This window comes from Cyclospora cayetanensis, unplaced genomic scaffold (assembly GCF_002999335.1).
Source record: "Cyclospora cayetanensis isolate NF1_C8 unplaced genomic scaffold, CcayRef3 CcayRef3_contig_186, whole genome shotgun sequence".
NCBI lineage: Eukaryota > Apicomplexa > Conoidasida > Eucoccidiorida > Eimeriidae > Cyclospora > Cyclospora cayetanensis.
The window spans coordinates 42,025-65,512 of NW_020312132.1; the positions used below are offsets into that span (position 1 = coordinate 42,025).

The 23,488-nt window shown below is 48.9% G+C and overlaps 1 protein-coding gene across 1 annotated transcript; it reads left to right on the forward strand.

Moving 5' to 3' along the window:
* Positions 1-6,277: 6,277 nt before the first annotated feature.
* Positions 6,278-7,522, forward strand: LOC34621189 (coiled-coil domain-containing protein 8 homolog). Its single transcript, XM_026337480.1, has one exon. It carries the CDS (start codon positions 6,278-6,280, stop codon positions 7,520-7,522), a length of 1,245 nt encoding a protein of 414 aa, XP_026193265.1.
* The last annotated feature ends 15,966 nt before the right edge of the window (positions 7,523-23,488 follow it).

The window sequence follows — 23,488 nt, forward strand, 5'->3', positions numbered from 1 at the left end:
CGGCCTTGATGTGCAGCCACAGTATTCAGCTTCATCTTTAGGTAAGGCGATGTTGAAAGAAATGGCAATGTCACTTTTTAGACCTCAATCTCGTAAAAAACTACTTTGTTCCGAAAAGAAGGACCGGAGGGGTCCCCAGGTGAATACACACCGTTGGGGGTAGTGCTGCCACCCAATGAAATTAGCACACAAAACTGAGCAAGTATTCTTTGGCCTTCTGGTGACTAAACACCCTTCAAGGGGGGAAATAGCCACATGAGGCGAGTACAGCCAGCCACAATTCATAAATTTCTTTCAGTTTAGTGTTTTTTGCATTCTGTCAATCGTAACTCCGCCAAAAAATCTGCAGCACAGCACAGAAAGCAGTCACTCCTGAGCCGTCATCTCTATTGACGTTCGCTGCAACTATTCATCAAAGGGAAGACAGAGCGCAGCGGATACAGCACCTGCTGTGTGCCTTATGGTAAATTCCGCATTCGTAAATGTCGGGCACACGCCTGGTCTTGCTGTGGGCCCTACCTAAAGCGGTAGAATGCCAGCACATAGTCGTGGAGTGAAAGTACTTACGGAGATCGCTGGACGATGACACAGCAACATTTGCTTGTCTAGTGTTGCAGAGGGCCTCAGCGTGTGACAGGAGAATAGGTGAGTAGGGGTTGTAAATCAGAATAAAATACAGCTGCCATTGTACACAAGGACACGATGCAAGCAACAAAAAATGCCGTATTGGCCGAATAAGAATCACCGAACAGCACTGCCAAAAGGGGCTTATGAGTACAAAAGAAAAGATGTAGGGAAATCAAATTTGTGCTAACAGTACAACCAGAGCATACAAAGGAAAACAACCAAGGGAGAACTCGACATGCGAAGCTGGTATATCATATAGACGAAGCACAGGAATTACGAGAAAGAAACACATGCACGTGTATGCATACTTTTGAATGGGAGGACGTGTAATGGTCCATCCGTTGTCTCTGTAGGTAAAAGGTTAACTCTGCATGCATGACAAATATACTAGGAAGCTAGTGAGGGCAATTTCGAGGAAGTGCCATCCTGCACTGCCCCCCTCTCACGATGCCGAGATATCGGAAGAGCAACATAGAGTGTGTGCATAGCTAGAGCCTTCAAACACTCCTGGTAGCCACAGCTTGTTGCATATTGCACCTGCGGCCAACGCACACAACAGAGCGTCTTCTTGTATCGACAACAGTAATATGGAAGAAGGAAAATGTGTGGGTAGTCAGAACACGTAGTCAAGTGACTGCTAATTTATTTATTAAATATAATCAGTGTAGACGAGAATGGTCAACTGTAAGCAGTCTGCTGCATCTAGTGTCTTTCTCGGCGGTCCGTAATAATATATTTTGGAACATCTACACCCCCATGTATAGTCTCCGTTCCACAGGAATCTCTTGTCTGATCGACAAAGCCGGTGAAAAAGATGAGTAGTTTTGGAGCTTTGAATGGAGCCATCTTTTACTTCTTTGGCATCTCCAACTTTGGGGGAGAGCTATTGGGCAAGAATAAGAGTTCATTTGTGAGAGAACCACAATGCTCCTGGTCACATGGTCTCAAACTCGTTCCACTAGTGACCCCTCGCTGCAGCTCGCTCTGCCTGCATATCCACTAGAACCCAACTCTCCACGCTTAAGGCGCACAGCTGACCTCCACATATCGAAATTTTATGCTTTTATCTCTTAAGCTTTGCTCCCAAATGCGTTTGTACTAGTCAGCTGTTCTCCTGATCCGTCCACTGCTTCGTGTGACTGCTTACTGTGGACCACCAGATCCAAGCCCAGATGTGCCAGGTCATCCGCATTGTGAAGCAGGGAAGGGAGAGAGCAATGGGTAGACGAATGCACTACTATACTGCAAACCCACTTGAAGCAAAACCGAAATCAAGCCGAGGCAACCTGTAGGAGTGAGAAGTCATAAATCGTTGCATAAAAGTGACTGGTGCTCCGTGTCTGTCCATCTACCTCATTCGCAGCGGTCAGATTATGGATCAATAAACAGGCCAAGGCATGCAACAATGCACTTACGGAATGCGAATTTTGAGCCCTAATGATGCTTACAAGAGATCGGTAGAGCTTCAGGAAATTGGTGAGGAAGAATAAGTGCTCACCTCCCTGAGCCGTGACGCAGCCGGCGAAAGGGATGAAATGAGCATTTTTGCTGAGTCTGTCAAGACTGATTCAGATGCTATCCTGGCACTGAGTTTCCGACGTCCAACAGTGCAGGATAGAGGTGGATTAGTCCGAATCCGTCCAGCAGCCAGAAAGCTTTGCAAAAGACCGCTTTAGGACAGTTACTTGGTTTCAGCTGTTCACGATCTGAGCGTGACGGTGCGTACTGCTAGGCCGCAAGACGCATCCTGAGCCAGCAGAAGAACGCTGAGAGCTCTTCTATTGTACTATCAATCCTCCCGCGATTAAAAAAATTACACGGTCACGTGCTTTGCGCAGACCGATGCTGTGGAGCGAAGTAGGATTGTACAAGCGACAGAGGCGGCGCTGTGTTTGAACCGTAGCAGGCCATGCTTAACGATTAGTACTTCACAGCTTAGCCAAGATGGATTTTGGGAATAGCAGCGGCTGCATTGGCGTCAAAAGCACAGGACTTGTGCAATTTCGACGGGAGCCGTGTATTGGTACAGGCAGGAGCGGGAGCGCTAATCACTAGTGATCGCTGGGGCGTCGCGAGAGTGCGTCGGCTACCACACTGGGGTCGCCCTCAAATTACTTTGCATGCCGTCCTACTGCAGGAGACACCCAAGGCAGCGAACAACTCTAGAATTATCAAAGCCCTGAAGCTCTTCGTATTGTGCACAAAGGACTGACAGTCAATTAGGATAGTAGAGTGACGCTCACATGATTACTGCCGGCATTTTTTGGTTGCACCACACTGCATACCGATTGCTGTGTCGCACTGGACATCGATGTTTGGTTTCAGTGAATTTGTGAGAATACGAAACAGCACTTTGGACAGCCCGAACCCTGATGGAGAGAGTACGCATCACATGTTCTAGGTGTCTATGAATATATAAAAGGCACAGTGATCTCGGAAATATCCGGAATGAAAATACGCAATCCAGCAGACCTTCGCAAAGTTTGTGCTGCTGCGCAGAAGTAACTGCCACGCCTTGAGTGCCTCAAGTTTTGCCAGAGCTGGCTTGATGTGCACATCCAGAGTATGAAATCTTCGAAAGTGACCTTTTTGCGTCAAAATAATACTTGCGAGATTGCACGGATCAGTGGTTGTCCCTCAAAAGCTTTATCGCACGTCGTGGGTGCTGTAGGTGCTTTTGAACACAGGATGAGTACCAGTATTGCGTCTATCAAACACCATCCACCAAGTCTGTTGTAGTGCTTCTTTATCCCTGCTGATCCTCGGTTAAAGGCTCAATCGAATGCCGTGATATAGAGTCTGCTTCAAAAGCGATGATGTTGCAAGTTCAGTAAAATTCCCTAGTAAGGAACCAGCTGTGGAGATACATAGACACAATGCTCGGCCAAAATTGTCTTCTACTGCTCTGTTAAGGTGCCCTCATGGAAAGTTCAGCTTTTCTCGCCACTGCACCGCTAGAGCCCGTCCGGTTTTCCAAGTTCTTCGAATTTTCGTATCCGCTTGCACTTCCAAATGGACAGTAGGACCCCATTTCCCATTGTAGGAGCAGGTGAGTGACTAGTAGTCTGTGTGGAACTGCATAGGGACGCGGGTTTCCTCCGGCTTTGGTATCTGGTCCACCTTAAACTGGAGGCTAGGGCCACTTCACATAGCCCCGAGACCCATAGATTCTAGATCCAAGAATTGGATCTTCCTTTTAATGTGCATGCGCAGGAGCTGCGCTCGTTGGCATCTGAAGTCTCAAGTGGTCCATTGCTTACTGATACCCCACCTGTCGGTTTGCTAATCGCTGCGTGTGTGCCCATCTTGTGATCACCTGGCATGACACTTGAGCTAGACCTGAGACAAACCAATGTAAGAATAGCATTTCGTTTTTGTGGCAGTTTTGAAGCAATGCTCCATATTTCTCGATATACTTGTATATTGGTAGCTTTTCCGGCTTGAGCTTTTTCACCGCGGCCTATGCTTGCTGCTTCGTTGATCTACGCAAAACCATTTAGTCAGGGCCTGTGAGACGGCTTGAGCTGTATCAATATCTTCTTCTTATCCTGCATGCATGGAGGCAACGTTAGACAAGTTCTTTGTTTAAATAAACAATCCTCCAGGAAGACTTGCTCTTCTCCATGAGGAAAATAAAGTGAGACACATCTCCAACTGGTCTGACTGGCTAAAGGCGTCTCCGCTTACGTGTCCATCCTTACGGCCGTGATATATTTCTGGTCTCTACCACCTCATCAATGGATCCATATACATTTTATTGAAGTAAAGATCATTTCGCTTGGCTGGCTGTGAAGCCAGTGTGTTCGTGTCCACACGTACACCGGCTTCTGGCGCCCTAAGGCTTCCATCGCCAAATGGCTTTCTCCTCCGAGCCTTATGCCAAAGAAATTCCTAGTTGAATTACCAAATAACTTTATCGAAGCCAGGCGCCTTTCGTGGGGAAGGCTCTTTTCCACTGCTGTACAGCTATTGTATATGCGGGGAAATTGCATCGAGCCATCTGGTGCCACCAAGCGTAACACTTCATAGAGTGTCTCCGTAGGAAGACACTTAAACCAATACCAAATACAAACTGATCAAAATTACTGAGCTTTTTCCTAGAAGCGTTTCAGGTTTGCCCTGCCCATACCCCTTCTAATTAGCCACATGGTGTTTGTTTGGCAACACTCTTTGAGTGCTCCGAGCATTTAATATTTATTGTACGTTACGCATCTAACACACGCCGAGGGCATTGAGTCCTTTTGTATTGAAACATCACTTTGCAAGGGAGAAGATGTTCAACATACAAGCACATTAGTCGGATCTCTACTACTTTTCATAGGAGATCATAGGAGATAATTTGTCTAGTGCAACGTTTTAAAGTGTTACTTGGCCTATCACACAGGTAGGATTGGCGCCAATGTGTATCTTTACGCTTTAGGCCATGTTGCCCATAAAAGTTATTAAGACGTTCCCACTGGGTGTTGCTCTATGATGGATATGTGAGGTGCCCGTCTCGCGTGCCTTCATTTTACACGTATGTCGAGTTGTGGGCCGCTCGTTTAGCAACAGATGCGATCTTGCGGCACCTGCTGTCTACGGAAGGATGTACACGGCTCTGCTCTTTGGTGCATCCGCTGCCCACTCAGAAGAGTGGAATAGTGGAAAGGGTCATTTTGTAAAGCCTAGTCTCATAAACATGCGAACGGTTGTAATAATGCATGCCTGTACAACCTGGACACAGCAGCATTTTGGTGTATGGACCGCAGCAGCAGCAATCGCAGCAGCAGCAGCATCGCAGCAGCAGCAATCAGCAGCAGAGCCTGCACAGTTCATAGCGTATTTGTCCTACCTAATTATTATTCTGTTCATATAGTGACAAGTTCAGCCAAAAAGCGAGGCATCAGACTCGTTAAAGGCGTGGAGCAGCACCTGCAGTGGTGGCGTCTCTCTTTTTCGGGTACGCAGACACTTCAAGGCGTTGCCCACTTTTGCTTTCATGCTTATACATATAGGCCCTTCACGCATGCATATTTCTGTAGCTTTTGACCTGCAATCAGTAGAGAGCTGCAACCTCAGTCTCCAGCTCGCAGCTTCCTCCGGTTGATTCTTCCTTTCCCGTGCCACCTCTCTTCTTGGCATGCCCTGGTTCTCTTTCCTGGTTCTTCGTGCGTTTTCCTCATAAATTGCATCTCTTGTGCTTTTAAATACCGTGAGCTCCCCCACGTCCTTTGGGCCGTTTCCTTCGCCTGACATATCCCCACCTCCCATCTCTACTCAGCAGCAGCAGCACGAGAAGCGGCAGGGGCTGGTGCTTTCGTTGCTGCGGCAGCGGCTGCGTGAGGCCATATCCCCCAGACGCTTGCACACACTGTGCTTCGCCATCAGCCGCTTGGGGCGAAGCTCGCCCAACAGCGCCACAGCACCTGATGGGGGATGCGATAATAGCGGGTATTGCTGCTGCGGCGTCGGGAGGCACTTTGGGGCCCCCGCAGGCTGATGTTGAGGAACCAGCACAGGAGAGGTCGCAGCAGCATTAGCTTTTAGGGTTAAGGGTGTAGGATTCTGGTTTGTGTTGTCTCAGGACCCTCAGGGATATCAACCTGCCAGAGCGCTCGACAGGCAAAGAACTAGTAGCGGTAGCAGCGAAAAGCGGTTCGTGTTCAGCACAATGGACGTCCAGTCGAAGATAAATTGTTCTCTTGATGATCTAATAAAGCTCCAGAGAAAGGCTGCCGGAGGGGGGGGCGCCAAGGGCCCCCGAGGAGCCGCAACGTTCACTCCTCCTCAAAAAGGGTCAGCACCGCAGCGTGTTGTCAGAAAGGGCGGCGGCATCATGAAGCATGTCTCCAAGCAGCGGCAGCTCAAGCAGAGTCCGAGTGCTCAGCAGCAGCAGCAAAGAGGGGCTTTCGATGGCAGACCGCAGAAGCAGCAGCAACACCAGAAGAGCCGCAACATGAGCGTTTCCGACAAAATCGGCTTGCCGCTCGATGCATTGGTGGCCTCGCGACAGAAGCAGGTGCAGAAGCAGCCGCTTTCGCAGGAGAAGAAAAGACGCGATTTGTCTGGCTTAGGGAAGCGGCGTGGGAGTGCGCTGGGAGCCCGTCGCGGTGCCTTCTTGGCATCCAAGGCAGACGTAAGACGCGGTCGTCTGCATGCTGCCGTTGCGGCTGCCTCAGCTGCCCGTTCAAATCAAAGGAGTGCAGCCTCCAAGCTCCTCGCCGCGACCGTCGGCATGCGGCGCAGAGCTCGCACACCGCACCAGCAGGCCGTCGAGACACTCAAGACTGCTGCAGGCTTCAAGGGCGCCTCCTCGCGTCGCAACAGAAGTGGCAGTTACGCCTCCTACCCCCGGGGAAGTGCAGCTTCGAGGGCGCGACTCACGGCGGCAGCGGGGAGCAGATGGCAACTGCGCAGACAGTCCACAGCCATTGCTGCTGCAGGGCCGAGAGCGAATACTTCCCTGGCTCGAAGGCGACCTTTAGGGGCAGCTGTTGTTACGGCTGCAGCGGCTGCAGCGGCTTCTTCGGCGGCTCGGAGCAGTAGGGGTGGCTTCAGCGCGCCTAGTAGGCTCTATAGGGCTCCACCGTTCGTGGCGTCGAAGTCAACTACTCCCATTGATAGAAGGAGGCCTTCGCCCTCCACCACCACTCCCGTGGCAGCACCAGCAACGGCGGAGGCAGAGCCTTCGTTTGCAGCGGATTCCGAGCTGCTCGCCAATATCAAAATCATGGCAACTCTTGATACAGTCCCGGCTCCTCTCCCGCAGCAGCGAGGCTCGCATGTGGCGGTTCCTGCGGCGATGCAGCGGCAGCAGCAGCAGCAAATGCAGCAAATGCAGCAGGTGCAGCCCTCTCGAGCTGTCGGTACTGCCGCCGCCGACCATGGCAGCCTGAGCACCAGATTTGGGTATTAGGAAAAAATATAGGCTAGCAAGCAGCAAGTGGCGTTTTGCTTTCTTCGCGTCCCTTGTGATTTATGTGGTCTCGCCGTTCGTAGGAACTTGTTGCGAGAGGCTGGACGGATACGCATTCACGCATGCACCCTTTCGTGAGGGCTGCATTAGTCCACGCTGGAGCCTCGCATATCACGAGTTGTGGCGGCTCTGTGCCGCTAATATACTGGGCTTTAGTAGTGAAGTGTGTAGCTCCAACCCTGTAACAGCAGAGCAATCGGCACAGCAGCGGCTTGCACCGCAATACGTAGTGTTTGGGATCCGCGAGGCTCTGCCCCGATGAGTTATTCGTTCTTGGCTCCTTTTGTGTTTCCAACGAAACACTTACCGTTGGCGCCACGATCGGCCGCGCTGTAAATCGTTTTCGCTGTCTCTTCGCCTCTCTAGAGAACCCCGAGGCTCAGAGTTGCTGTTCGGGTGCTGCTGGCGCAGTGCTCTGGCTTGGCTTGTTCTTAGACGCCGCCGCTACGGTAGGGTGCTTTCTTGTCTGTTTCCTGCATGTGCCCCTATTGTAGATCACGTTATGGCTGCTTTTTGCGGTCAGTGGCGCGCAGCTGTGTAGCTCTTTGTCAGACAAGCTTCCACAAGAGGGGCCTATCGTACACCTACCTCTCGGCAATGTGGGCAAGCTGCACATATCGGGTTTCTGGGATATCACGAGCTATAAAGCGTTTCTTGTGGAGAATGGAGCCCCTCGTCCCCCCTCACCATGAAAGACTTCCTGAGGTCTGCATCATGACAGTGGTAGAGATTAGGCTGTAGGAAAGGCAGTCCCACTCGCAGCATGCGTGCGCAGTTGGATCTGCTCCGTCTCCTTGGAGCAGTGATCCTTTGCAGGTTTTAATCTACCTTCTCTGTCCTGAGGACAGATGTACATTCAGATAAATGGGAGGACGCGTGATAGATGCTGCCACGTAGATTAGCGTTGCGTAGTATGCTCTTCTGCTTTCGGGAGCGCCCCCTTCCGTCACGCCCCAGTATAAATGCATCGAATGCGGCTCCATTCTCCGGAAGACTCGGATGTGAAAGCTCCGCTATCGGTACTTCCGGATTGGCTCCTTGTCTTTTCATGTGGCAAGGCCTTTTGCCCTAGCCGGTTGCACTTGGCGGTTTGAAAATGGCATCTTTTGAAGCCTAAGGGGGGTCTAACCGCTGATGTCAGTGGCGTTGAACAAATATAAGGTCTTTAACTAGCCCAAAACCAAACATGCAACTTTATAGGGTGATACTGGGTGTCGCTCCAACGGGCTCTTTTTTCCCTCTCGCTGCCTTGTCCCTCAGGGTGTCTGCATCGAGGGAAAGGGACAGAGAGCTGAATAGTGCGTTACCCCACCGTATAGGCATTCCAGGTCTTCGGAGCTAGTTGCACATTGCATACGGCGCATACAATGCTCACAGCTTATCCTTATTGTAGCCCTTGATCTAAGATTTCCCAGGAAACCACTCAGCGTCGCATTCGTTGCAAAGGTAGTAGGAGGTCATAAAGTGCTATCGAAGAGCTTCCTCCTTCCCGTGTACGCGTCTCATGGATCCCGAAGTGAGAGCAGGGAAAGAGCTAGCGTGTGAGTAGCTGAGACCTTACTACATGTAATTCATACAGCTAGTTGCACATTGCTTCGAGCACACGCAAAAAACACTTGCGTCTTCGAGTACCGGGATGACAGTAATGTGCAATAAACATCCACAGAAACACAAAGCAATTACTCAAGTGCTTGCTTATTCTTTAATAAATGTAAGTAGTGTAGACAAAGATGTTCAGGGGTACTCGACCCGCCGCATCTAGTGTGTTCTTCGACAATAAGTACCGCTTAACCCCAGAGCTTCTACGGCTCCATCTGAGGCTTCTGCTCCACGCGGACAATCTGCCTGCCCGAACAAAGCCCGTGAATAACTTTGGGATACTTCAAACTTTAAAAAACCAATCTTAATAGTTACATGGCACTCCAATTTTAGGGGAACATTCAGAGCAAGAACCGCCATCGATTGGTATAACCGTCACAAGGGTTATGGCCACATGGTCTCAAACTCGTTCCACTAGTGACCCCTCGCTGCAGCTCGCTCTGCCTGCATATCCACTAGAACCCAACTCTCCACGCTTAAGGCGCACAGCTGACCTCCACATATCGAAATTTCATGCTTTTATCTCTTGAGCTTTGCTCCCAAATGCGTTTGTACTAGTCAGCTGTTCTCCTGATCCGTCCACTGCTTCGTGTGACTGCTTACTGTGGACCACCAGATCCAAGCCCAGATGTGCCAGGTCATCCGCATTGTGAAGCAGGGAAGGGAGAGAGCAATGGGTAGACGAATGCACTACTATACTGCAAACCCACTTGAAGCAAAACCGAAATCAAGCCGAGGCAACCTGTAGGAGTGAGAAGTCATAAATCGTTGCATAAAAGTGACTGGTGCTCCGTGTCTGTCCATCTACCTCATTCGCAGCGGTCAGATTATGGATCAATAAACAGGCCAAGGCATGCAACAATGCACTTACGGAATGCGAATTTTGAGCCCTAATGATGCTTACAAGAGATCGGTAGAGCTTCAGGAAATTGGTGAGGAAGAATAAGTGCTCACCTCCCTGAGCCGTGACGCAGCCGGCGAAAGGGATGAAATGAGCATTTTTGCTGAGTCTGTCAAGACTGATTCAGATGCTATCCTGGCACTGAGTTTCCGACGTCCAACAGTGCAGGATAGAGGTGGATTAGTCCGAATCCGTCCAGCAGCCAGAAAGCTTTGCAAAAGACCGCTTTAGGACAGTTACTTGGTTTCAGCTGTTCACGATCTGAGCGTGACGGTGCGTACTGCTAGGCCGCAAGACGCATCCTGAGCCAGCAGAAGAACACTGAGAGCTCTTCTATTGTACTATCAATCCTCCCGAGATAAAAAATTACACGGTCACGTGCTTTGCACAGACCGATGCTGTGGAGCGAAGTAGGATTGTACAAGCGACAGAGGCGGCGCTGTGTTTGAACCGTAGCAGGCCATGCCTAACGATTAGTACTTCACAGTATAGCCAAGATGGATTTTGGGAATAGCAGCGGCTGCATTGGCGTCAAAAGCACAGGACTTGTGCAATTTCGACGGGAGCCGTGTATTAGTACAGGCAGGAGCTGGAGCGCTAATCACTAGTGATCGCTGGGGCGTCGCGAGAGTGCGTCGGCTACCACACTGGGGTCGCCCTCAAATTACTTTGCATGCCTTCCTACTGCAGGAGACACCCAAGGCAGCGAACAACTCTAGAATTATCAAAGCCCTGAAGCTCTTCGTATTGTGCACAAAGGACTGACAGCCAATTGGGATAGTAGAGTGACGCTCACATGATTACTGCCGGCATTTTTTGGTTGCACCACACTGCATACCGATTGCTGTGTCGCACTGGACACCGATGTTTGGTTTCAGTGAATTTGCGAGAATACGAAACAGCACTTTGGACAGCCCGTAGAGTGTTGGAATAAATAGCACAGCGTTTCCATCACCAGGAAGGCTGTTAGGACGAAATGACGTTTATGGCCGGTCAGCGCAAGCACCGGAGGAGTGGTAAGACGGCTGATCGGCATCCTTGCTGCGGCACTAGCCTCCTCTCTTCATGTCGTCTGTTCTACGTGATTTGTGGATGTATAACAGCAACAGCGATCTCGGGCATCTACGGAGTGAAGAACGGTGATAAGACGTGAATTCGCAGAGCATCGCCAAGTCCTTGCTGCTGCGCAGCGGTGACTGCCACGCCTTAAGCACTTCAAGTTTTGCCTAATCTGACTAAATTTGTCCAAAGGAAACCTGGAATCGTAGCTACACAATTATAGGTGGGCTATTAGTCCTTGTAGATTTTTCGGTACTTCATAAATACGAGACATCGGCACATTATTTTCTGTACAGTGATTTTGTCCAGGGGTTTGAAGCTAATGCACATGCGTCACTTACAACTTTTTGTAAGCAACACGAAGACATTTTGGAGGCTCTACTTACTTTCTGCACTCAGCCTGTTTCAGTAGCATATCCGGCTCGCAAATCATATTCTACTATTGCTGGGGGGGCTTCCGATGCCGCCTAGTATAGTTTCGGGCTGATCCGGAAACTAGCTGAATACGATGAGCTGGAAGAGCAGCAGATGGCCAACTTGCCGTCAGCCAATCATGTTGATGCGCCAACTGTGCCCCATTTATCTTTGGTTACATGAGCGCTGTTCAAGAGACCACATGATGCTACTCCCGGTGCTTCCCCGCACAGCTACCTCCACTTTTAGCCGCATGCGCGCATTCCATTATGTTCCCCATGGCAGACAAAGGTTTTAATTGTGGCTGAAAAATCCAACATTGAGGTTACAGACCACGCCGTGAGGACCTGATTCCAGTTTGGAGTAAGAATTTACCATCGGAGGTTTGCCAATCCTTGAGCTCTGCCGCCCATCTGCAAACCTCAGTCTTAGGAGGTTGACGAGAGAATGAACGGGCAGATGGCACATTTGCGCTGCCTCTTCCAGTAACAGGCTTACTTCACATAGAGTGACAAGCAAGGGTAGCGATGCTTCATCATTAACGCAAACTCACATCAATGTGGAAGTGAACCTTGAGGAGTCCCCCCATGCGACACTATCCTCTATGTCCTTCTTCACTGCTCCCCAGCCTGCATGAAATGTATTTGTTTTTCTGATGCGCATTCGTTGGTTGTCGAGCTTCTACTTCCCCCAGGCCCAATCCAGTTGATAGTCGATGTTTTTGAGCGTTTTACAAGCTCTTGCACGTCGGACAATGAGACCCAATTTTCCATTGTAGACGCAGACGCGGCGAGGGTCTCTCGGGGGCAGCTTAAGAGCGCGGGTTCCCCTTGGCCTTTTCTTCTCTTCCACCTTAGACTGTAGGCTAAGGCTAGGTGACACAAACCCGGTATTTATAGGTTTGAAGTCCCGATTAGTCAAAGACGCAGCAGTTGCGTTCATTTGCTTTTGAAGCTTCAAGTACTTCGTAATTTCGGAAGCTGTATTGGTCGCCTGTGTATTTGACAAGTCTATCCTCATCCTGCAGCCACTTGATATGGCACTATAAGTAAATATGAGGAATACACAGAGGGTGCTAGTCTACGCTGTGGTTTTTGTGAACAAAAGTTTTATGTTTCTCAGAATACTGCTGTATTGATAGGCGATTCCACTTCAGCTATCCAAATCCTCCCAATCTTTGCTGTTGAGCGGACCCGGGTATAAATTGGTGCGCGGTGCCTGTGTGTGTAACGCTTTACCGAAGGTCTGCCTAAGAAGATGTTGCCTCCAGACTCGTTACGAAAGTCGTGGAAAGTCATCGTGCTTTTTCTTATTTTAATAAAAGAATATAGATTATTACCCTGCGAGGCACCCCAAAATTTTAGCATGAGGAAGAGGGGAGAGAGGAAGTGCGAGCAGGTACACCCTCTAACTCCTTCAAACCTCTACATCCCCTTGCACATGGTATCTGGCGGACATGCACACAACGTTGTGCCTTGCTGCATCAAGCTAAAACTACTCTCCAAGAAGTAAGGTATACAAACAAACAACCCAATGATTCAATCATTATTTACTCGTTTTTAGACATTACCTCACGTAGTGAAACGTATCTATGTGTAGTTAAGCTTGTACAATGCAGGTCTTAAGTGTAGCAATCCACGTATATACATGACTTCTTTTCATAAGCGATGTCTTGATTGAAGCACTTCTCTCTCCAATAAGCATGCTCCAAAGAACGCTCGTTTCTCTACTTTTGCGTTGCGGCCTAAGCTAGGTTTATACGTATTCCATTACCACTACGGTTTTTAAAGCATAAACTTGGTAAGTGACTGATGGGTTCGCATGTTGTATACCTTACTTTTTGCAGTGTGCTGTTGATTCGGTACTGTACGGTGTAGTGCTATGTGGCTGTGCACCAGATGCTATATGCAAGTGGCACAAATGCCCGGACTGCTGAGGGGGAGCAAGTACCCGAGCGAAGATATCAACTTCCCTCATGCCTGAAGCTTTGAGGGGCTGGGACAGAGTCAGGAACGATAAGTTTTGAACCATTGTATATATCTTCACTGTGCTTGAATTGAGTCTAAATTGGAGTATCTCCCTACAGAGGGCTTTGCTCGAGGACTAAAATTTGCCAATGACAAAGCGAGATGCACCTCCACCCAGCTGATAAAGCCTTCAACTCCTTGCCCTCCCTTAGGCTCAAGGTACTTTTCTGGTAGGCATCTCCTCCTCAGCACATCCACAAGCACTTGCGTGCTCACAATTGGTGCTCTTCTACCGGCAATGGAGGTAGAGCCTTGACAGCAGCTCGCATACTGGCGTGCATTACCCCAGCAGGCACTCTGTCGCCGTCTACTTCAATCACCAGAGCGTTCTTTTCCTGTTTGTTGTCAAAGATAGTCACCTAATAATTTGATCGAAACCAGACCACCGTTTTTTCCTGAAACCTGATGTCTCATTGCATCCGCAGCCAGTGTCTCAGCGGGGGAAGCTACACCGAACCAAACAATACTATCAACGTAGCGCTTTATCTAACGTCCCCGTGGGGATCACTTGATATCAGACAAAATGGAGATTTAAAAAGATTTAGTTTAAAAGAACTTCCGACCCCAGTTTATCACAGTTCTCACTGTTACAGGGAATAGATAGGTACTCTGCGCGGTACTGCATCTTGGAAATACTCCCAACATTCACAGCTATTTGCATGAGGCATGTAACTCACACTCAGAAGCACTGCGTCTTTCTGTATCGAGCGAGCAATACTCAGCAACGCATATGATATACGAACAAAGTCCCCTTAGTTCATTCTCTAACCATTTTCGAATAATTAGAATCAGTGTACTAGACAGTGTTTAAGTCTAAATTTCCTCGCAACATGCACTACGGTAACCGCGTTCGCGGATGCACGGCACTTAGAGCAAATTACAATGCTAGCCCTACTGTGCAACGAGCAAGATATAAGAATGGTCAAGGTGCAAGCTTAGCCCTTTATTATATTTCAGTGGATCTAGGTGGAAGAACGAAAATTTCTCAGTTAGGCTTGACTTGCTTCAGCAACTACTCTTCGGCCGTCCAGTCATGCCGGCTCGAAGTCCGTCGCCATACGCGGGCTTCCAAGCCCCCAAATCAGCTTAGAAAAAACAGCTTACTAAGGGCAAAGTTGTCAAGAGGTACATGTCTGCCTCTGGTGGGGCGCGCAGCCAAAAGGTGGCTGCATGTGGTACAAGTGAGGGAGGCGAGTGTCGAGGAATCGAAGGGTATGCCACACCTCTCCCCGCTTTCCCACAATAACGAAAACAGGAACGAGCATCTATATATGCTTTATTTTGCGACACCACCTAATCACAATCGAGACATTCAAGAATGCAACACTATCCTATGTTTCCAGGCGTGAAATTCTATCGTTCCTTCTTTGCTGGGTCCTTCCCGAAGCTATGCAGGGCGCATTAAGTTTCAGTCCCTGAACATTGCGGGATGAATAAGTCTAACATAGAAAATCATGCATGGAATGTAAAAACATTTGCTAAAAAGGCGTATTTCTGCGACCTTCAGTAATGCTTCCTCGGGCCTTCAGCCAATGCAGTGGCCCCTCTCGTTTATGAATCCCTCTAGACACGAGCGCTATGAAGCCGGAAACAGCCAGCTCGCCGATCAGTCTGTGAGTTCCAGGATATTTATGACATGAGGATTGATGTTGGCGCATAAACAAGGCTAAAAAGAAAATAGCATACAAAGCGGTAAGCATTATCCAGTGCACTGGACAGCAAGGCAGAACAGAACCTCGTTGGAAGCCACGAAACGCAAAGATGACCCATGCAAGTTTTCACGCTATCTCATTGAGAATTCATCCTTAGTACACCTCAAAGGAAGGAAACTCGACCAGCTTTGTTTTATGTACGTGTGCGTGTGTGTGTATGCTCTGTTTTGTGGTGACAGTTGCACACTACTCGAAGGGCTAACCTACTCTACTACGCGCACTGTTTCAGGCCCTTCCTCAACAGCCGACGGGTGCTTTAAATATCGGATAGCGTCACTGCATCTTGGGATCAACTGCTTGTTTTCTGGTGGATTTGATTTAATTCGAATCATGCAGGCATACACGGTTGGCGCATTAGTGATAGTCTGTGTCGCGTTGTGGCCGATGGCAGGAAATGCAGAGCCGGTGCTTCGAAAAAATGGCTCTGATGTGCTTGGCACTTCTGCTGCTCCAGTCCCGCAGGGCCTTCCCTGTGCGAAGGCGCCCGCTCGCATCAGGCGTTGTTCGTATGCTTCTTCGGGTCAGCGCACGCTGGTTGCTTTCGCAGCGCTCTTTACTGTGTCTGTTGCTCTTCTCCTAATCAAAAAATGTTACAACGCACTCAACAGGGACAACAACTTACGAGGAGGCGCTAGGCTACGAAGTCTTGCAAGTGGAGGTCATGAGTACTGTGTGGAGGACACCGATGAAAGTAGTTCACACGACAGCAGTAGTGAGCACTCATTACTCGACGATGTAGGACGGCAGCGCGATCTTCTTTTACTTCAGAAGTCAGATGCGTTTGGCCTTTCACAACCGGAGACCGCACAAATCAGTGCTGCACTTGAAACCATAGACACTGCCATCGCAGCAGTTAGGAGCGCGAAGGTCTTAGTGGAGGGGATTGAAGCGCAAATAGAAATCAAGGAGAAAAAATTGGGAAACATGCTAACCGAGAAGGGTCTCGTTAATCATGGAGTCGCGACAATGCTGGCAGGCGTTGCAGCACTGGAGAAGCGCATGAAGGTCGGACTGGAGAAATATGAAGAGCACAAGAAGGCCCTGTACTCATTGGCGTATAATCAAAAGCAGGAAAAGGGCGCTGCTTTGTTGATGCTTGATGCTTTGGCTGATAATAGAAAACTGACTGGGAGGGCAGCAGAAGGACTGGCTGCAGCTGAGCGAATCCTTAGCCCAGAGAAGGAGGTTCCGACTAGCATTGGAGACAAGCAGTGCAACATGCTGAGGGAAGTGATACCTAAGGCGTTGAAGACACTCGAAGGTTGGATTTTCTTTTTGAAAAGCAATGAAATTCGTTTACTGATGGCACAGGAGAGAGCAGCCCTAGTGAACCACGCGTCGGGTGCTATGGAGAACACTGCATTTTTGCTACACCCGCTAGAGATACTCGGCGTACAAGGCCCCGCTGAAGCGATAAGAGAAAGGCTGCTGACATTGGACACGGTGATAAGCGAAGTTTCACAGAAGAACCTGGCAATGGACAGTATGCTCGAAGTAGTTCAACAGAAGGCTATTGGTGGACCTTTACAGCACCTCATTCCCCAGGCAGAGTTTTCCGAGAGCCTGAGTGAAATCGATGTGCTCGCGAAAAAATTGGCATCTAGTTTGCTGTCCTTAATCCAGCGTATAAGAGATGGTAGTGGAGGACCAACAAGCCCTTTTGGTTTGCTTATGGATGCCAAAACTCATTATTACCGATTGGAGGCCACCGCTTTATCCAAGAGCAGCGATCCAAAGTTATATTCTGCTTTAGCGCAAATATTGTCAGTATTCAACGAGTGTCTGAAAGATTTTACTGAGCTGTTACCTTTGGCAAAGTGATTGGCAACTGCGAACAAGCGGAAAACACTCCGGTGAGCGTAAACGGAACTACATGATGCCTGAGGTCTAATCCAGTACTGTCTGATATCCGTAGCGTTTTCAAGAAAGTTGTGCAAAAGCACAGAGGGTACTTGATGAATTTTCCCGTGCCGAACACCTCCCTACATCCCATTGTCACCTCACCTCAATCGGCCATGGGTGGCGCGAAGCTTTCCGTAGGGGAGGCAACACAATGTTTTGTGGCTGTATGGCACTGGGATCTTGAGGCAGCTGCTCGGTACAGGCGACCGACGGAGGTCCTGCAATGGCGTATGAAGATGCAGCTGGAAACAGCAGCCATTCGGTCATACAGCAGATGACCTGTGTTTGGCTCTTGATGTTTGTAGTGGAGGAAGCACAGTTTCTGGTGTGATTGTACGGCACAACGGAATCTTCAAGAACTGCTGAACGCCCCCACAAGGATATTCTAGTTTGAGAATTCAGTTGCCTGTTTGACATTCAAGATCAAAAGGTGTTGTTGCAAAAAGTTGTAAGGTGGGAAAGCCGATATTTGCTGCAAAACGTGTGCCTGTGTAGCGAATGCAGGAACTCCAGGTCGGGGTCACGACACAAGAAGGACAGGGCGCACTTAGATACTCGAGGAGCAGCTCCATAAGGCCTTCTCGGATCCCGCCAACCAAACGAATTCCAGAAGGACCAATACTAGTGCAGCAGGGCTCTAACATGTATGTGCAATCTGTAAATCCCGCATGACTGAGACTTTTTTTTCACCGAAATGTATTCCGATTGCATTTAAACTCTTTTCTACAACCCCCATTCAGGGCAACAATATGGGGGTGTGCAAGACTTTGACGAGTGTTTGTATCTGTGTTTGGGTATGTCTTTTATTCCTCCGAAGTCGCGTTTGGTCTGATCACATGCATATTCTTCCCCTGGCGTGTTATAGTGAGCGAAACGGTAGGGGCAGGTGGATGTTTACTGTGCGCGCACCAGTGGAAGGAACTCGTAAGGCCACCCACCCCATGCACAGTGCCACGTGAAGTTTAGCCCCAGAATTTGCAGAGTGAAGGATTACAAGCATTCCAGGAGTATTCAGTGTACAAGCCGATCGTAATTCCAATGTACGTTGAATACATATTGTGGTACACGTGCAATGTTCTTGGCGTAATCTTGCGCTTGAATTTTTAAAACAAGGGCTGTGTATTTTTTGAAAAACGCATGTTAAAAGGCGCTGCCACGAAGGGGGCGCACCATGACTGCGACTCAGTCCAGAAGTAGGAGAGGCAATAGAGGGTGCGCCCCTGATGATGATCGCTTAACGGGAATCAGAGTGTAGGTGAAGGATCCAGAAGAATCAGTCAGGAAACTTTCTTTATGAGGGAGGAGTGCTGCATAGCAGCGCAGGAAAACGGGCTTGGTATCGGGTACGTTTTAGGAGGAAAGCACCGGGCGCTGCGGCGGAAAGTTCTTGGAAAAGGATAAGGTGATGAGAAAGTGATGGCATACGCAAAAAAACGCTAGGTCACTCTTAATGACAGCTGCAAGGCTCTTCGTAGGAAGTCGCCCCAAAGGAGCTCCCTTTCTCCCTTGCGTAGACCCTCAGCGTCCAGGCAAGAGGGGGAATGCAGCTAGGTTACCTTTGCTGCAAAGCATTTCGAACACATACATTCGCCTACGTGTAGGAAAATAGCGTATGGAAACACAGTTTATTCCTATTGCCCTTATCAATTTCCAGTTTGCGGCAAATATCGTATCGAATAGCCGCACCAAAGAGTTCATCCTCTCTTAATTACATGTACTTCTACGTGTTATCTGTGTAGCAGAAAATGCCTGAGTGGATCATGGTCCGAGGCATGTCCAGTTTAGTATTGGTAACGTATTTATGAAGCCAGTCCTGTACCCTATGCGGCCCGCACATGGAAATGGCGGCTGATAGCAGTAAGCGCACCGAATAGTGGTTTCTTGAAATGAATGCAACGCTGCCTTTGTACAAAAGTCACTTTGTGGAGCTGTTTGTATAGCCCTTTGCTTTATTGAATGCGAACCCGATCTTCCACAACTTCGAGACGGGCATTTTTTATTTCCAGGACTGAGTGTTGGCGTGGGTTGCTCAGCGCACCATGATAGCACCAGCTAGGTGATTGGACATGGGGGCTGCGACGCTCCATTTGTGACCTCCATAGGAAGATCATTGGCTCAAGAATATATACAAGCCTTGGTAGAAAGATATTCACTGCATCTCCAAGAGGGCTACTGCCTTCCGCTACCCGTGATCCTCAGGATTTTGACATGAAGGGCGAAAGGGAGCTAGAACGCGCGTTTCTGCGCCATTTAAGTGCTCTGAGTGCTCGCAGCTAGCTGCAGATGGCGTCTAGCGTGCGTGCAGACGACAATGCGTCTTCTTGTATCGAGCAAATATTACTCTGCAACAATCACGATACACGACCGTGTGACCAACTAGTCAAATATTTGAAAAATTCTTAATTAAAATAAACTATTGTAGCGCAAAGCGCCTAAGTATACCCCAGCGCACTACATCTATGTCTTCCTTTGTTTTAAACATGCTGTCGCCTGCCGTACCTGTTCACAAGACCAGATGTCCATTTCATCCCTTGCGCCGGCTCTTTCAAGGCTCAGGGAGGCGCTTCATTACTCTTAACTAATGTCTGAAAGCTCTACTGATGTTTTAGGGGTATTAGTACGGATTGCTGCGTGCAGGACAGTGGACGAGTTCTCGCTCTAGCTCCACTCCAGCGGCAGGCAAAAAAGCGAAGAACAGTGAGAAGCAGAAAGGCAAGTTGGCTTATTCCAGCAAAGGAAGAAATAAGGGAAATAGGGCACACACACATACACACATACACACACACGCACACAAAGCCAACGACTAACGCGGCTCGAGGGCTCGATGTAATCGAAGTGCTGAGCTATGAGCCTCATGCACCGAGATACAGGAAACAAGAAAACCACGTGAAGAAAAGCAAACCACATACTAGTTCGATAGTGCGCATGCGCTTTACAAGGGAGTATTTACATGCAAATACAGATGGTGTATGCACAATACTCAGCATCAAATCACAGCAAGCACATGAAGAATATAGAGACACTACACCGCAGACTGCGTGTGTATAAAGCTTAGTGTACAGTATCAGCAATGCTGGGTAACTTGACAATCAGTAACCATAGCTGAAGCAAGTTATTTCAAGCCCAACGTAAGTTTGGAAAAAGAGACTTTTGCAGGATCTCGGGGAGTGGCATCCACGGCGACTAACGTTGTGAAGCAAACAGCCGGAAAGATTCCCGCAGGCAATAAGGCTGGCATCCTTACCTCCGCCAAATCTTAAGCTTAGAGTTATCCACCTCATTCCACTGGTTCCCGTCAGGTCTCTTTTGGGCGCTCTAGTGTCCTAGATGCCAAGGCCTTTACGGCTTACTGTAGGTCCTCCGCTCCAAAAGTGTCATCCGCTTGTGCGAAAATGTACGTGATTAAGTTGGGGAGACTTGAAGCTTCACAGGAAGGCAAGGTTGGTAGCTACATGGCAATTCAATTTCGGGGAAACATTTAGAGTAAGAACCGCCATGGATTGGTGAAACAATGACAATGGTGCAATCGCAGACCATGCTAGTACGGCCCAATTCCTATTTAAAAGGGCACTTAACCTCCACAGCCTTGCCAATCCTGGGGTTACGGTGCCCCTCTATGTACCGGATTTCTAGAGAGTTTGCGAACGGGTGTGCAGACCGCACTTCTGCGCCGTCTTCTCCAATAGCAGATATCCCTTACATTCAGTGTCAAGAGAGGATCGGAATATTTCGACCGTCAGCGCACAGGCAGCAACGCTCAATTGATGCGTGGGGTTTCCGCTTCGAGCTCCTGCCTCCATATTCTCCTCACTACGCCACATCCTGCCTTGGGGATTCTCCGCTTTCCTCATGGGCACTCTTTGTTCTACAAGTTTCTACTTCCCCTAGGCCCAATCTCGATGTTTTCCAGGATCTTGCACATCGGAAAATAGGACCCAATTTTCCATTGAAGACGCAGACGCAGCAAGGGTCTCTTGGGGGCAGCCTAAGAGCGCGGGTTCTCCTTGGCCTTCTCTTCTCTTCCACCTTAGACTGTAGGCTAAGGCTAGGTGACACAAACCCGGTACCTACAGGTTTGAGGTCGCGACTTGCCTCTTTCTGTTTAGTCAAAGACACAGCAGTTGCGCTCATTTGCTTTTAATCCCTCAAGTACTTCGTAATTTCGGAAGCTGTACTGGCCGTTTGTACATTTGCTTAGTCGATTCCCACCCTGCGACCACTTGATATGGCCTTTCAGTAAATATAAGGAAAACACCGAGGCTGCTAGTCCACGTTGTGGCTTTTGCGAACGGCGCTCCATATTTCTACAATACACTTAAGTATTGATAGATTCTCCTGCTTAAGCATTCTCACCTCTACCGAATGTTTGCTGCTTGGCTGAGCTCGACATAAACCAGTGAGTCTGGGCTCGTTCTAAGGCTTGGAATGTGGTAATCCCTTCCGGTAGCTAAGTTTTTGTGCATGATTGAAGTCATCATTTGAGTGCTTCTTTAGTAAATATGCGTCAAGGAATGATCGTTTTCGTCTTCTGGCAAAGCAAGATGGATATGCGCCACCGGCAGTTAGGAAATCCTTTAACTCTGATGTACTCTTAGAAGCTCAAAATTGAGAGGAGAAGATAGTTACAACCTATTCCTCAATTTATTTCCAGCTACGAACCAGTGTACGATTTACTAATCGGTCTCGTTGTTCCTGCATACTATTTACTACAGGGTACTTTTTGATCGATACAAAATAACGCAATGGTATGCGCGGGTGCGCTAAATGCCATGTGCAACTGGCCGAGGATGCTCGGTGCAGGTTGAGAAGCGAAGGGCATCTCTACTTGACTAATAAAGCCTTCCCCCACGTGTCCGTCCATGTGGCCGTGATATTTTTTTGGTCAGCATGAAAAAATCGATCCGCTCAGAAAGCATGCTCTTTGGCTGACTATGAAGTTACTGCGTTCACATCAGCTTGTCGGCTGGCCTGTGCCCCAACAGGCGTTGCACAGCCGTCAGCATCTACCACCGAAAAAGCTTTTCCTTTCCAGAGTGCTGTCAACAAAGACTAAGCCGATAGTTTTTTGAATGGACTAATAGGAAAGCAGACAGCTCTAGTATATGGAAACACGATATCCCACTGCCTCCACAACCACTGGATGAGCGGCGAATAGCTAAATTGAGTTATCTGGTGCTACTGAATGTAGCGCTTCATCAGAGGTCTCCGTATGGAGATACCTGTCCCCCGACGAACTGGATAGAAGGTTGTGGACTGCTTTTAAGAACGCTCACGCCATGTGCTGTCCACGCCTTTCAGAATTTTCAACATGAGGATACAGGGTCAGCTAGACTGCACGTCGCTGCACCCTCTATGCGCTCCGAGCATTCACAACCGGTTGGACGTAGCATCTAGTGCCCATGCAAACAAGATTGCGCCTTATTGTGCCGAGTGAGCACTATTTTACCGAGAAAGATGTACGAAACGGACAGACCAATCTCTCAATTCCTCACTCATCCTTAGTTTAAGATAACTAGCATAGAAGGAAAAGCTTCCTTCTATCTAAGCCCCCTACCAAACACGGAAGGAATTGTGGCATACCGCTCGACGCGTGAGTTGCAGGCGAAGCCATTTCTCAGCCATCCCACGGAAACGAATAAGCTTGAGCAACGAATAACGCGAACACAGGGCCCGTGGCCTATATAATTCTGCTTCTATTTATGTAACTGGACGGGGTCTGGCTTGGAGGGAGTACGAGATATACAGCAAAGGACACCGTTGGACAAAAGTGTTTCGCCTATACGCCTGAAGGAGAGGAACAATATCTGATCGCTCTGAAAAAAATGAAATAATTTGCTTTTCCGCGCTTTTGCGAGGCGTGCGTGAACGCAGTGCCAGGTGAACAGTGACCTCAAGCCATATAATATGAAGGAGGCCCTGGTCCATTTTTCTTTTGCCAGCTGCGGAAAATAAAGCAGCTGATGGGTTTGATCTACCGTAGACTCTACCAACTACAACATAAAAGCGACTGAATAGTGGAAACAGAGGGGTAAATTCGTGTGTGGCTCTGCAAAGCACAGCAGTAGCAGCCGCTGCTGCCTCGGCAGCAGCGGCTGCTGCGGTAGCGGATACGGCTGTTTGGTTAAAGGAATCGAATAAACGGGTTCTACGTCATAAGTCCCCAAAGCTTTCAATGGGGCACACAAAGGCAAGCAGAGGCAAGGGGGAGAAAATGCGGCCACCAGCAGCAGCAGGATGAACTAGAGAGCAGCGGCACGTATGCGCAGCCGAAGCAGCGGCAATTACGGCAGGA

What these genes read in the sequence shown, in the direction of transcription:
- LOC34621189 (XM_026337480.1), top strand. Translation starts at nt 6,278, where the DNA reads ATGGACGTCCAGTCGAAGATAAATTGTTCTCTTGATGATCTAATAAAG.